This window comes from Rhea americana, unplaced genomic scaffold, assembly GCF_003343005.1.
Source record: "Rhea americana isolate MKP2758 unplaced genomic scaffold, rheAme1 scaffold_75, whole genome shotgun sequence".
Classification (NCBI taxonomy): domain Eukaryota; kingdom Metazoa; phylum Chordata; class Aves; order Rheiformes; family Rheidae; genus Rhea; species Rhea americana.
Window position 1 is genome coordinate 370,348 of NW_028186923.1, and position 12,697 is coordinate 383,044.

At 35.8% G+C, this 12,697-nt stretch overlaps 1 protein-coding gene across 1 annotated transcript; it reads right to left on the bottom strand.

Annotated features, from left to right (window-relative positions):
• Positions 1-509: 509 nt before the first annotated feature.
• On the bottom strand, positions 510-11,598 carry POLI (DNA polymerase iota). The gene is made up of 9 exons (XM_085322186.1): positions 11,324-11,598; positions 10,458-10,622; positions 9,490-9,642; positions 8,253-8,489; positions 6,829-7,007; positions 6,431-6,522; positions 4,759-4,892; positions 3,057-3,259; positions 510-1,806 (listed from the first exon to the last, which is right to left on the bottom strand). The coding sequence occupies exons 1-9, from the start codon at positions 11,358-11,360 to the stop codon at positions 982-984; spliced, it is 2,025 nt and encodes a 674-aa protein (XP_085178312.1). The 5' UTR covers positions 11,361-11,598; the 3' UTR covers positions 510-981.
• Positions 11,599-12,697: the final 1,099 nt, after the last annotated feature.

Genomic DNA, 12,697 nt, shown 5'->3' on the forward strand with positions numbered 1-12,697 from the left:
TGAAGTGCCATCAAAAATACAGGATGTAGCTTTCAATGTAATCAAGTGATGTTCTGTAATATTTTTGCACTTTAATATACAGTTATGTGAGAAGATGGTGATGTAAAGTACAGCAATGTTAAAATATAGTAGTCAAAAATATTTTGCCATAGCTTTAAACACGTTTTGATAATTTTTTTACCTCAAAAGCAAGCATCCTGCATACTAGAGACTTTAAACATGTTTCTTATTACAAATGTGTAATAGCAATTAGCAACTATTTCAGTGTTTTAGAATTAAACATCCAAAGAGTATTAAGATTTCAATTATATGGCATCTCATTAAAAGCTGCTCTGTAACTCAGTTTTGTCATTTCATGAGTCCTGAACACCTACAGTCAATTTTCTTATGCTGCACGCTGTCCAGGAACATCCTGGTGATATAATGTATTTATAACTAATGCTTCCAGCTTTACCCCCCAGTCTTTCTAATGCTTCTAGTTACCAGTTAACTACAGAAAATACTGAAAGAGCTGTCAATAGGTTTATATTACAAGTCACAGGTGCAAAGGTACAAGTTAAATAGTATGTACAGTTTTCATCTTTGCTGCTTCTTGCCCTCCCAAGTTGCTAGTAACACTTAACAGAGTAAGTCAACAAAATATAAATTCAGAGGGTGTTTTTCTTCCCCACAGTCAGTATGACAAGGTATTAACAGTGAATAATAAATGGCATTTTTGCGAACCACACTCTAATATTTTAGGACAATATAGGATTTATCTGATCAAGTCATGCTTTCTTATAAAATGATGTGCAAGTCTAAAAATCTCTAAGAAAAACAAGACAGGCGAATTCTTAAAAAGAATTCGTTAGTAGGTATTATGTCAAAAGGTACCAAAATATATTTTTAATATTCACATCTTTACAATTTACACTAAGCTTTTCATAAAGTGGACTGTCTTAAATGCCCATTCTTGTAACGCCCACATATTATGAAAATGTTTCACTGTGGTTTAAAGTATCTTAGTAAACTGTTAGGCTGTGATAAACATGATGCTGTATTCTTTCTTCCTCTCTTTGTTTTAGGCTTTTCAGGGGGTTTACCCATAAACATTTTGGATGCAAGTTCTTCATTCTTCCATTCAGCTAGTAGTTCTTTTTGCACATCTGCAGGTAGTTCAAAAAAAGTCTTTGGGTCTACATTAAGAGGAAATACAATTCCTTCTCTGCTACCATAGGTTTTATCCTCAGAAGTTGTTCCAAAGGCTTGCTCATCTTTACTCAAGACAGGGGCAGGCAGAACAGTCAGTTTGGCTCCCTCTTCTACAGCAAGCAAGTCTCCCCCTCTGAAATTCAGAGGGTCTGTAGGCTTTTTCTCTGTATTACCAACTATCAATATACTTTCAGGATACTCAGAAGAACAACTGGCACTGGAGCTGTGTGCCAGAGCACTTGCAGAGTCTTCAGCTGATGTGAAATGTATATTGCACCCTGAAGCATTCACATCATTATTTACTCTTTTGGAAATTGAAGAAGCGCTGTTTGTCTCTTTTGGAAAACACAGTGATGGCTGACTCAAAWCATTCTCTATAGGAATCATTTCTGCTGTTCTTTCAGAAATAATTTCTTTCTTAATATCTTCTGGAAGCTCCCTGAAAACCTCCTGGTCAATGTCACCAGAAGGCAAAGGAAATGAGAAGTCAGGAATTCCAGCTTTTCTTATACAGCTTTTTTCTTCTGAAAGTTCTCCCATTGGTATATTTTCAGTTCTGTTGAAATTCTGGTTCCAAGAAGAGCTTGCCTGGCCTTGTGAGACAGCTTCCATTTCCTGTGGCATAAAATGTACATAAAAAAACCTAAGTAYATGTTCTGTGTAGACTACTAATGACTAAGTATGATTTTACTGGCCGTGAATTCTTCAAATCATTCTTTAATAGACAGTAATCTCTTCTCTTTATGATCAGTAGAGTTGTCTTTTTTTTTCTAGTCTTATTTTCAAGCACAGATCTTAAAATAAGAAGAGGACCCCTATGTGTATCTGCCTTTAAAGAAGCAAATACTTTTAGGTATTTGGTACATTTTACTGTTTTAAACTTTCATGGAACTTTGTATACAACGTAATATAGAATGTGATGTTATTCATCATACTCCTCAGCAGTAAAGAAACAAATTATCAATATGCAAAATTACGTCAAGACAAAAACAGTAAATTCATTATACAAAGTAAGCTTGAGGTTACTGAGTTTTTGTATTACATATCAAAAACACAGATCTTGTGGAAATATTAACAATGTTTCTGCAGACAACTCCTATACTGTCTAGTGTGTACAGCTGCAAGGGACATCTTGCTCAATTCAGAGGAATTAGAAGCTCAAAAAATCAGAAGCCAGTGCTACTGGCCAGTACAGGATTAAATTGTTGATTGATTTCTAGTCTGTGTTTATAGGGAAACTTAAAAACACACAAACTGAAATGATCACTTTAAGTGCATTTYTATAATAGCAACAAAGTAATTATAAACATCAGTGAGATTTTGTCTGAGGTAAAAATTAAAGTTCTGTCTCCGAATTTATCTTTAAATCAGATTTAAATCAATCCCACCAAAGCATCACCTGTAGATCAGCTATTATAGAAGTATTAGCTCCAGGATTTTCAGATGTAAAATATGAAAAGATACATTAGCCAAGTGAGTGGCCTGTTGTTTCACAAGTGCTGAACACATGGCAGATCTTACTGGAATGAAGAGCCAAATTCACGGATTAGTTTTGGAAGACACAGGTTTGGATTTTTCCCTTAGTGAATTCTGTTCTCTTCAGTCTAATGGGTCAACAGCCTAGATGGCTATCCCATTCAATCTATGCCATTTAAAACAGATTTAGTAATAACTAATGAAAGAAAGCAAACAAATAATACTAGCTCAGAARACTCCAAAGGAATCTTTATTTTTACTACACAAATACAATTAGTGATCCTAAAGCTTCCAAAGCAATAAAGATTTAAATCTCTATATAGACAGAAATATTATCTCAGAACTTGCATATCTGGGGGGGGGGAAAATATCAATATCTTTCAACTTACCTGGACATTTTTACCAGAGGCTGAAGGTGATGACACCTCTGTTAAATAAAAACCAATTGATCCTTTCTTGCTACTAGGAAGATCTTTGAGGTTGGAGAAGCAGACACTCAAAAGAGTGAGATGAAACGGCAGAGCTACGTTTATCATCTTTCGAAAGAGTTTCATTACTATATCAACCAATGGGGATATAACACTGCTCCTTTCTAATACAAAAAAATTGAAGAAAGCAATGTATGTAATCAAAAGCCTTCTGTAAACAACTGAAAGAGATTGTGATTTAAGTAGAAAAGTTCAAAGGCAAAATTTTACCTTCTGAACTTTCATCGTTTTGCATGTAGACAAAAAGAGATCAATACTAACCTAAGAATTCTGTTTTTTTTTTAAAAAATGCTATTAACATTTTGAGAGTATTTATAACACCATCTATATCCCATAAGGTAACAGTTATTCATCTCAAAAGATTAATTCCTCAAATACTAAACTCTAAACACCTGCTAAAGGTTTCCAAGATAATCTGTTAAAAAACAGTCCTAGAGATTTAGCCCTAATTAGTGTATCATAGGTTATTAAGATTTCCATTTTGCCCTCTCAGGTGTGCCCTGAACTGAATGCAGACTGCTTTCCTCCCCCTGTTCCTCCTTCAGCAAAAATGCTGAATCTTACACCTGAGAAGGTAGCTTAATATTATGTACTTAGATTAGAAGAAAAGAGTTACAGAATACTTGCCAAACTGAACAGGATTGAGAAATTACATAGCTCTACCAAAACGGGCCTTTACATGGCTATGTAGGTATATGATATTACATCAACACTGCTCATACCAACAGAGTTTATTGGGATTTTTACAGTTACATGAGAAAGTAATAATTTTCAGTCACTTCCAACACAGCAGGAATCCACCACCAGTTTAGAAGTAAAAAGCTACACAAACTTTCAGTAGTTTCTCCAGGACTGTGAACAGTCATTTGGGGATTAATAAAGCAAGTCAGGGAACAGTGATTCTGCACGCTAGTATAGCAGTGATTCAGATTTATCTCCTCTCTCCCCAATGCCAAATGAAGTGTTGAATGAATTGCAGTTGCTGGTTAGGCTGGAAAACTTAAGTTTGAGAAGGATGAGAGCTATGTGTTATTAATTTTAAAAAGTATATCAAAAAGAGATATTACGTAATAGAGTCCATTTATCTGGGAACATAATTCAAACCCATAGCATAGGCAAGCAGATAATTAATGTAGGAAGCAGCCTCCTCTACCCACCTTCCAACTTAATGCTACTAATTTAACTCAGCAAAGCTGAGTTAGAACTTGACAGTAACATAGATGTTATTCCTACAGTGAGATTCTATATATTTTTACAATATCTCATCAAGATATATCCATTACAAGTAATGGAAAGCTTCTAACTATTAGGCCTAAGGAATATTACTATGAAATTAAATACTGGAATTTTTCAGCAAAACAGATGAAGTAGCTCAGATTTTCTTCTAATCCAGTTAGCATATACTACTTTGACAGTCATAAAGAAAGTCATGAGTAGATTCATTAGCTCTTCTCAAAACATTATTTCTACTTCTAGGTTTGTTCTAATGCTCATACCTGACCACAGCACCAGTTAACCAACATTTAAAATCTAAACATACAATTTTCAGGCAAGTTGAAAGATAGCAGCACAAAGAGGATATTTTAAAAAATTCAAAGTTTACCTTTTCCAAATTTCTGAATGAGATAAGGTGGAATAGGACACTGACGACTTTCACGATTAAACCATTTATTAGTTGAAGAAAACTGGCGGATAGCCAGTCTTACTGTGTGTGGTTTTCTTCCATCTTTGTGTATTCTGTAGAACATTAATGTGCACAAATCAAAAAGCATTACAATGAATATTTTTCAGGGGGGCAAGGAAACTGTCATCTAGTTTAGGTTACAAGGCCATTTAATGTAAACATCATGAATCTCTCTCAATTCCTAAACTTATCCTCACGGATTATATGGGGAACTTTGGGTCCTAGCTGTTTTTCTTAAATTACCCCCAAGTTAGAAGTTCAATACTCTATAAATACTGTTTCACACTGTCTTCAACTGAAGTGTTAAAATTAAGTGGGTCAGTCTGCAAAACTACCACATATTCCTGTACTTACTATATTAAAAGCAGTGTGGCATTTACAGCTGTACCCTGCATAATCCAAAATGTTTAGCTTTTCTTCTTGTTTTTCAAGAAATTGTCACTGCTTTAGGGGTAGAAGGTTAGCTTTAGGAGGAAAGGAAAACAAAGGAACAAAGTATGTAATCTTTTCTTTAAGCATCCAGAAGGCATGCAGATACTTTCCTACGCAAGACTTAATTCTAAATGTTATAAACAAGACCGTATGTAGAACGGCCTCAATTCAGATTTTATGATTACTGAACAAAGTCTGATATGCAGAGAAAGGACTCCCTATCCACAATGTTAATATAAATAAATTGGATGCATCTATTGCTAATCCTGCATAGATGTGGAGACATAAGACTTGTAGATTATTTTAAGACTTGGAAAGACATGAAGAAAAAATACAAAACTATATAGAGGAAAAAAATTAAAAAAGGATTAGGGATGCAGGTTATTTAGAAATGACATATAGAGGGGTTCAAAAGTCGTAACAGTAAGCTGAGGCATAGTGGAAGAAAAACAGCCACAGAACAGTTCAGCACTGCTAGAATATTGCTCCTTTCTTTTATCTTTTTAAAATGAACAGAGTCATGAGATAGAAAGGAAAGACAGGAAAGTCACAGAAATCAAGAATAAATCACAGAATTGATCCCTTCATCCTCCAGTGTGCTGTCAATTGTCACATTGCAGTAGCTAGGTTTGTATACTGCCTGGATTCATGGGGCAAAGTAAGGAGAAAGAAATGAAAATGCCTTCCAGACTAACAGAAAAACAAGCTGCATATCGGAGACAAGTGGTGATAACTAAGGGACTGAAATTAGAGGAAGTCACGCACATAAAAGAAAGATCTATGGCCTTTCGTAGAAAATAAGGGAAATGAGTGAAGACGCGCTAAAATACTGCGATGCATCACTAGAGCAATAGAAAAGAACCAGCAAACGGAATAATGTAAAAATCTTCGCCAAGGAAGCTGCATGGAAATGGAATAGTTGGCAGCCAGTTGGGAAAGGAGGATACGAAAGACAGTTTTAACAGGAAAGTGAGGCAGTGCAGAAGGACAGTTCATGACTTGAGACAAAAGGGGAAGAGCAGTTGGAAAGGCAGGTGCCAACCCTGCAAGTGCATTCTGCTGAAAGAAGAAATATTATAGAGTACAAGACAAACCTCACATATGCTCAAAGTCCTTTCACATCACAAATTCAGCAAAGAGAGCTATTGAAGACAGTCACCTGTCTAAGAGGATATCAAGCAGCTCTTTGATTTTCTCTTTAACTTGCACTTCTGATGAACATTTTTTAAAGGAATCTTCTTCACTGAAGGACTGAGAAAACACAGTTTTAGTCCTTTCAATGTTATAATTAGCTCAAAATTCTCATTAAAATCAAGTACACAGAAGGAAATCTGAAATGCCTTTGACAGTCAGAGGTCAACTGAATTTCAGGAGCATTATACATCAATATATCCTAAGTTGTACTAGGGAATATATATATACACACACAAAACTGTAGGAATGGTTATATTAAAGTAGCACTATAATTGGGAACCATTTCAGTTAGTCTAATGAAGCTATATAAAAATCAAAGCAAATTTTTGCACTTTAAAAAGTACTTTAGAACAATACTCGTACCTGAGGAGGGCCTGATGGAGTCACAGGGGAGTCATCCTCTCCATTGCTGAGTTTTTGGATACGTTGAGCAGTAGAAACACCAAATTCCTTCTCTAACATAGCAGATGGAAATGCGTGGAGATCACACATACTTTTAAGACCCAGCATTTCAAGGCGTTTAGTAGTTTTATAGCCAATGCCTAAATAAATGTATATTAAATATACAGAAGAGTGAAAGGTAAAGGGTTATCTTTAAAAATTCTCAGACTGGTCAACTAAAACACCTAGCTAGTCTACTATCCTGTCAAAAGCATTCAGTAGCGCAGAACGTAATGGGAAAAGTAAAGACAAAAGGGTTATGCAGATTCTTCTACTGCTCTTCTAGACGACAATAGGTAAGACACTTCCTGAGTTCAGGACTTCATCTACGGAAAAAAKTCACTTTTAGTAGCTACTGACTGACCAATATATATTTTTTGTACTATAACTTTAAAATTTACTTATTTTTTTAATCTCCTAAACATATGGGGCAATGAATTCTACTATATAATCTTGTCTAGTGTAGTGTATGCATCTAGTTATGCATATCGACCGATAACTCCATTTGGAAAGYTTCAACTCTTATATTGTGGAAAACAGTGAGTAAGTGCTATCCCATTCACCTCAGTACCATTTATAATTTTATACACTTTATCTGCCATCAGCAAAGCTGATGTATTTATACATCTTGTAAATTAAGTACTGAAAGATTTTGAAAACATCATTAGTAACCCATAAGTAAGCATAAATGCCTGCCCATTTAAAATTCAGTAGTGACAATTAATATTTTCATTACAGTATTGCAAGTTTTTCAGCAACATGTTTGGTGTGTTTCTATTCAAGTTTTGGAATCTGCTGTTAAAGCCATACTGAGACAGAACAAAGATCTGCCAAAGTCTATATAGCCTAGATCAGTGTTTCTTGGCAAACAGCATGGTGTCAGCATAGAGTAACCAGAAAAGTGCTTTCTCAGCATATTTTCTCAGGCTCCAACACACTGTTTTAAATAACCCTCAATAAATTTTCAGTCATCAAAAAAAATTTTTTTAAAAAAGTTGCATATAAAACCTAATGTCAGCCACAATGCTTCCACCTCAATWAAAATAAACTGAAAATTAAGTATTTTTGAAGGCATCCTAAAAATGCTGTAACACTTCTATTAAAAATTAATAGAAGTGTTCTATTAAATTAAAAGAAGTGTTTTAATTGCTTCTGCAAAGTAAAATTCAGAAACAGTGCAAGAAATGAAAACCATAACCCTAAACACATCTCTAAATCCCCCCATGCCCTTTCGAGAACCAGACTGTAGAATTATTTCAGCTATAATTTCTGAAGTATTGTTTTTCTTATATTTGTCAAAGCTCTCAGTATGCTCTCCATCAATGCTTATAGTACCACTCTCTTACCAGGCACTTTGTTGATGTGCTCAAGGTTGCGTATTAGATCCTGACAGCTTTCAGGCAGAAGAACTGTTTGTTGATTTGGCTTAAAAGTACCAGATACAAGCTTAGCCAGTAGTTTGTTAGAAGCCACTCCAGCACAGCCTGTGAGGCCCAATCTAGCATGCACGGCTTCCCTCAACTCTTCTGCAATCTGAGATCCAACAACTAGTCTTATGTGCATTGTATCATGTAAATCAATAGCTGCAAAAGAGAAACAAAGTGGGGCTCAGAATGTAGGTGGTCACTTAGCTAATTCTCTGTTAAGATGTGAAGATGTTTTACAAAATGGATTAAAACKGTGTAAGAAACTATGGTCAGACAATAGTGCCATGGCTTCAGCATCCAAGTTTAAGCTCACTCCTAACTCTCAAAAATCCTGGTAAAAGAGAAAGTGCTATTTTTCAAAAGCAGGGGCATATTTTTCATGGACAAATAATATTTAGGGAATATTTCAAATATAAAATATAATGTATTTGTAGGTATCAAGGGAAAGTGTTAAATGAGATTCTTGCATCAACGTAACCAAATCAGAGATTCAGGAATGCCTTCCACCAAAGCTCTTATTACTCAGATGCAAATATTAATAAGGAAAAAGACTTTTCAGACATTTCCCCTTTTCCTCAAAGCATATTCAAAATCATAGAAATAGCTCAAAATAACATTACATCGAGGAAAGAACAATTGCTTTCTTCCCTGAGAAATGAGCATCAGAGTATACATACCAAATGCACGTATGAGAAGGAAAGGTCACAATAAAGATGTATAAAGCAGTTCAGTTAGCTACTTCAGTCTCAATATCTCTATTCCTGACCTGAAGGCTATAGCAAAAGCTTACTTATAATTCATTAAAGAAAAGAAAAAAAGAAAGCTTTTCCAACTGTCAATAAAGTTCAAACTTGATGAAAATTCTAGAAGTCTTAGTACATTAAAACTATCTTGAAGGAAAAAAAAAGACAGTAGCAAACTGTTCCCCTAAAACATTGTGCTTGCTTATCTGCTGCAGACTTACTTTTTGAACAAGCTAATCAGAACACTGATTCCCATTTGTGATCGATATATTCTGAAGCATGGAAAACAAGCCTAGAGCAACTGAAGTTGCCAACTGCTCAGCTTTAGACAACACTTAGAAGCAGACAGATCCTTAGTATTGAACTTAACAAGTATTTAGGCTATTTTTAAACAGAATTAAGGCCCAACTCACCTTGGTTGTTGTATACATGGCCAGACACACATATTCTGCAGCATTCACTTTGTTGTAGCCGTTTGAGTCTTTTCTCTACAATCTCTGTGATATCCAAAAAATTTTCATCAAACCCAAGCCTTTCCACTAGTGGACAAAATTCTTCCAACAAATCTAGGGAAAAAAAAAGAAAAAAAAACAAACRATAATACACACACAACTAAAAGTGAGGTTCCATATTTGCATCAACACCCAGCAGATTCCTCACAGATCCAAGTAGGATGCTTGCATGAATAGAGATGGTATTCCTTCTGGATAAAAATATAAAAATAAAACACATTTTTTTATTTAACAAAGGAAAAAGAGAAAAATCTCTTTAATTTATTGATCTGCTGTTCTTCCCCTCCAATCTTTTATTTCTTTCCTCAATTCTTTCTGAGATTATAGTTCTTACATTGCAGAGATGTTAGATTCCAGTTCTCTGCAATACTTTGTCCAAGGGAATCCCCGTTTACCAGCCATATGGGCATTCACCTTTAAATTATTACTACTACATTTATTAACAGTGATAAAAATAGTAGCTAATGCTGGCATATTGCTTAGTTAAGAGGTATCAGAGAAGTTCATCCACCTGCAGCTATCAGGATTCTGTTCTCCATCACTTCTAATTTGGAAATCTATTACTAAAGTCATTACGGACTTTTTTTTTTTTAAGTAAATAAGCATGTAGGCATAATCCTCATACAGCATGCAGGTCCCATGAAGTATGATATACAATGCGTGACAAAAGATTGAAACCAAATCTAATAGCCGATTTTATGGAATATTCAATTGACATTTTATGACTGTAGGTACTATCAGCATAGTATAAGGCTCATTCGTCTAAGAACTTTTACAGCAGGAAAATACAACATAGAAATACTATTGTGCACATGCATGCATGTGCACAGGAAATCTTTGTCCTCTACTGAATAATTGTTAGTTTGTACCTGTAACTTTGTATGACATTTCCCTATATTGAGTTAGATCCTCTCCATTAACCAATGTCAGCTGAGGAAACTTCTCTTTAGCATCCCTGACAGACATCAGTTTCTTAATTCCAAGTTTTCTGGCTTCATAGTTACAAGTAACTACATAGTTCTTCTGTTGCACACCTGAAAAATAATGGTTAAATGATTTTAAGAAATTAGCTTTGTCTGTGTTTCACAGAATGCCACAGTACTTTCATACTACGCGAAAAACTGCAATGCACATGCTTTGATCAGAATGCAATGTTATAAGCAAGCAAACAAAAAGCATTATTCTTATTTCCCAAGACTAAGAGAAAGATAAATCTCTTGATTTAAGTTACTTGATGGCAAAAAAATTTTAAAACATTATAGCTATTTTTTTCCATTTTAATACTACTCTCAATTTTGGGTCTTTTCAGACAATCGTATCTGGAAAACTGCTCTTTTATATAATAGTTTAAGAAGTACTTTCTCCACTGATCCTAGACACTGACTGCCTTGCATTTGTTCTTAACTTCTGAATGGAATGAAGTATGCTTTGAGCATGACTGTGTCTAAAGGAACAGACTCATTTGTGGAGCTCAGCCTTCTCTTTGCTCATGTATGATACAAACTATCTCCAGTCCCCAGAACTGTTCAGACATGTTGGCAAGCACCTATACTGCTCAAGAGGATTTATTAGTCTTGTACTCGCACAGCTATGTGGAATCTCATCTGCATCTTGCTCACTCCGGATGTGGTTAAAGCTACTGTGTGACTGTCTACATCTATGCTGGCACGTCCATGCTTTCTTCTGCTTGAACATACATAATCCCCAAATTAACCAGTAGCAAAATAAATCATACCTAAAGGCTTGTCTCTTAATTCAGGATTACGGATCATTTCCACTTGTGCATAAAAGCAGTCCAAGTCAATGTGAACAATCACTCTGCATGCTGTATTTCTTGCTGATAGAGACCTACTGTGGCCTGCTGCAAGGAAAGTAAGTAAAAAGGTTAAAAATTACTAGCAGCCTTATACTTGATGTAACAAAGGTTAAAAGAAATCTATACTAGCAAACATACTGCAAGAGGTTTTACATTAACTGTATCATTTCTTTAATTCTAGAATTTCTTATGAATGTAGTTCATCTGCAGCAACTCAGCATACTAATAAACTTTTTCCCCTATTTTCAGTCAAATGGATTTCTATGATAGAATCACAGAATCTACTGATTCTATGATTCTTTTCACCCTGAATCATTTTAGAATGTCATTTTACTGACACAACATCCTTTCATAAAGGAGTACTGAAACTTATTTTTAATGTATTTCAAGAAAATAAGATTTTTTCAACTCAGCTTAGATGTCAATATTACGCTTCACTGGTAGTGCTAACTCTTGTACTTCTTTTAGAGTTTACCCTTCACGAGTTTCACAAAATTTCAGCTTGTGGATGCCTTCAAGTAATTTAACWAAGCACTTCCTAAAAAGTTTGGGACATAGACATTGAAGCTTTCCCAAAGGCAGCCGTGAAGACAGCAACTATCAGCAAACTGCAAACCCCGCTATCGGAAAAAAAAATCCAAATTGTCTTTTTTTTTTTTAAAAAAAAAAAAAAACATGTCTGTAAGCTGACAGAACTAGTTTGAAGTTGATGTTGTCCAAATGGAGTCCTTTAGACTTTGGTCCATTCTAAATATTGTTTCTTCTAAATGTCCTACTACAGTCAGTTAAGTGGAGAAGCAAGGCGATTGTCAGCAGGATCACAAAGAAAAATAAAATCTATTTTTTTTAATATTGAATTGAGATGCTGAGCCACTGAATATCAGCACGAGTAAAGGTTAATGCTTGCAGAGGAGGGGTATTTGCTCTCGCCTCATAAACRCTGCAGCTTTCTGAAGGATTGGTTCTTCTCTGCTGGAGAATTCAGTTTTGTTCTCTTTGGACAGAAGAAACTTAGTTTAACTCGAAACATCTCTAAATTCACAACTCTGTTAGAATGACACCCCCCATGACTCACATTTCCGCATGCCTAACGCGCAACATACCCAAGCCGCTCCGAGCCGCGGCAGCGCCTCCCCTCTCCAGAGCGAGACGGGCCGCGGCTCGGGCCCACGCACCGGCGGCGGAGCGCTGTGGCCGGGGGCAGCTCCGCGCGTCCCCTGCGCCGCGGCGGCGGGTAACGGCCGCTCGCCTCAGGACAGGGCCGCCCGCGCGCCTCCCCCCCCACCCCCTCCC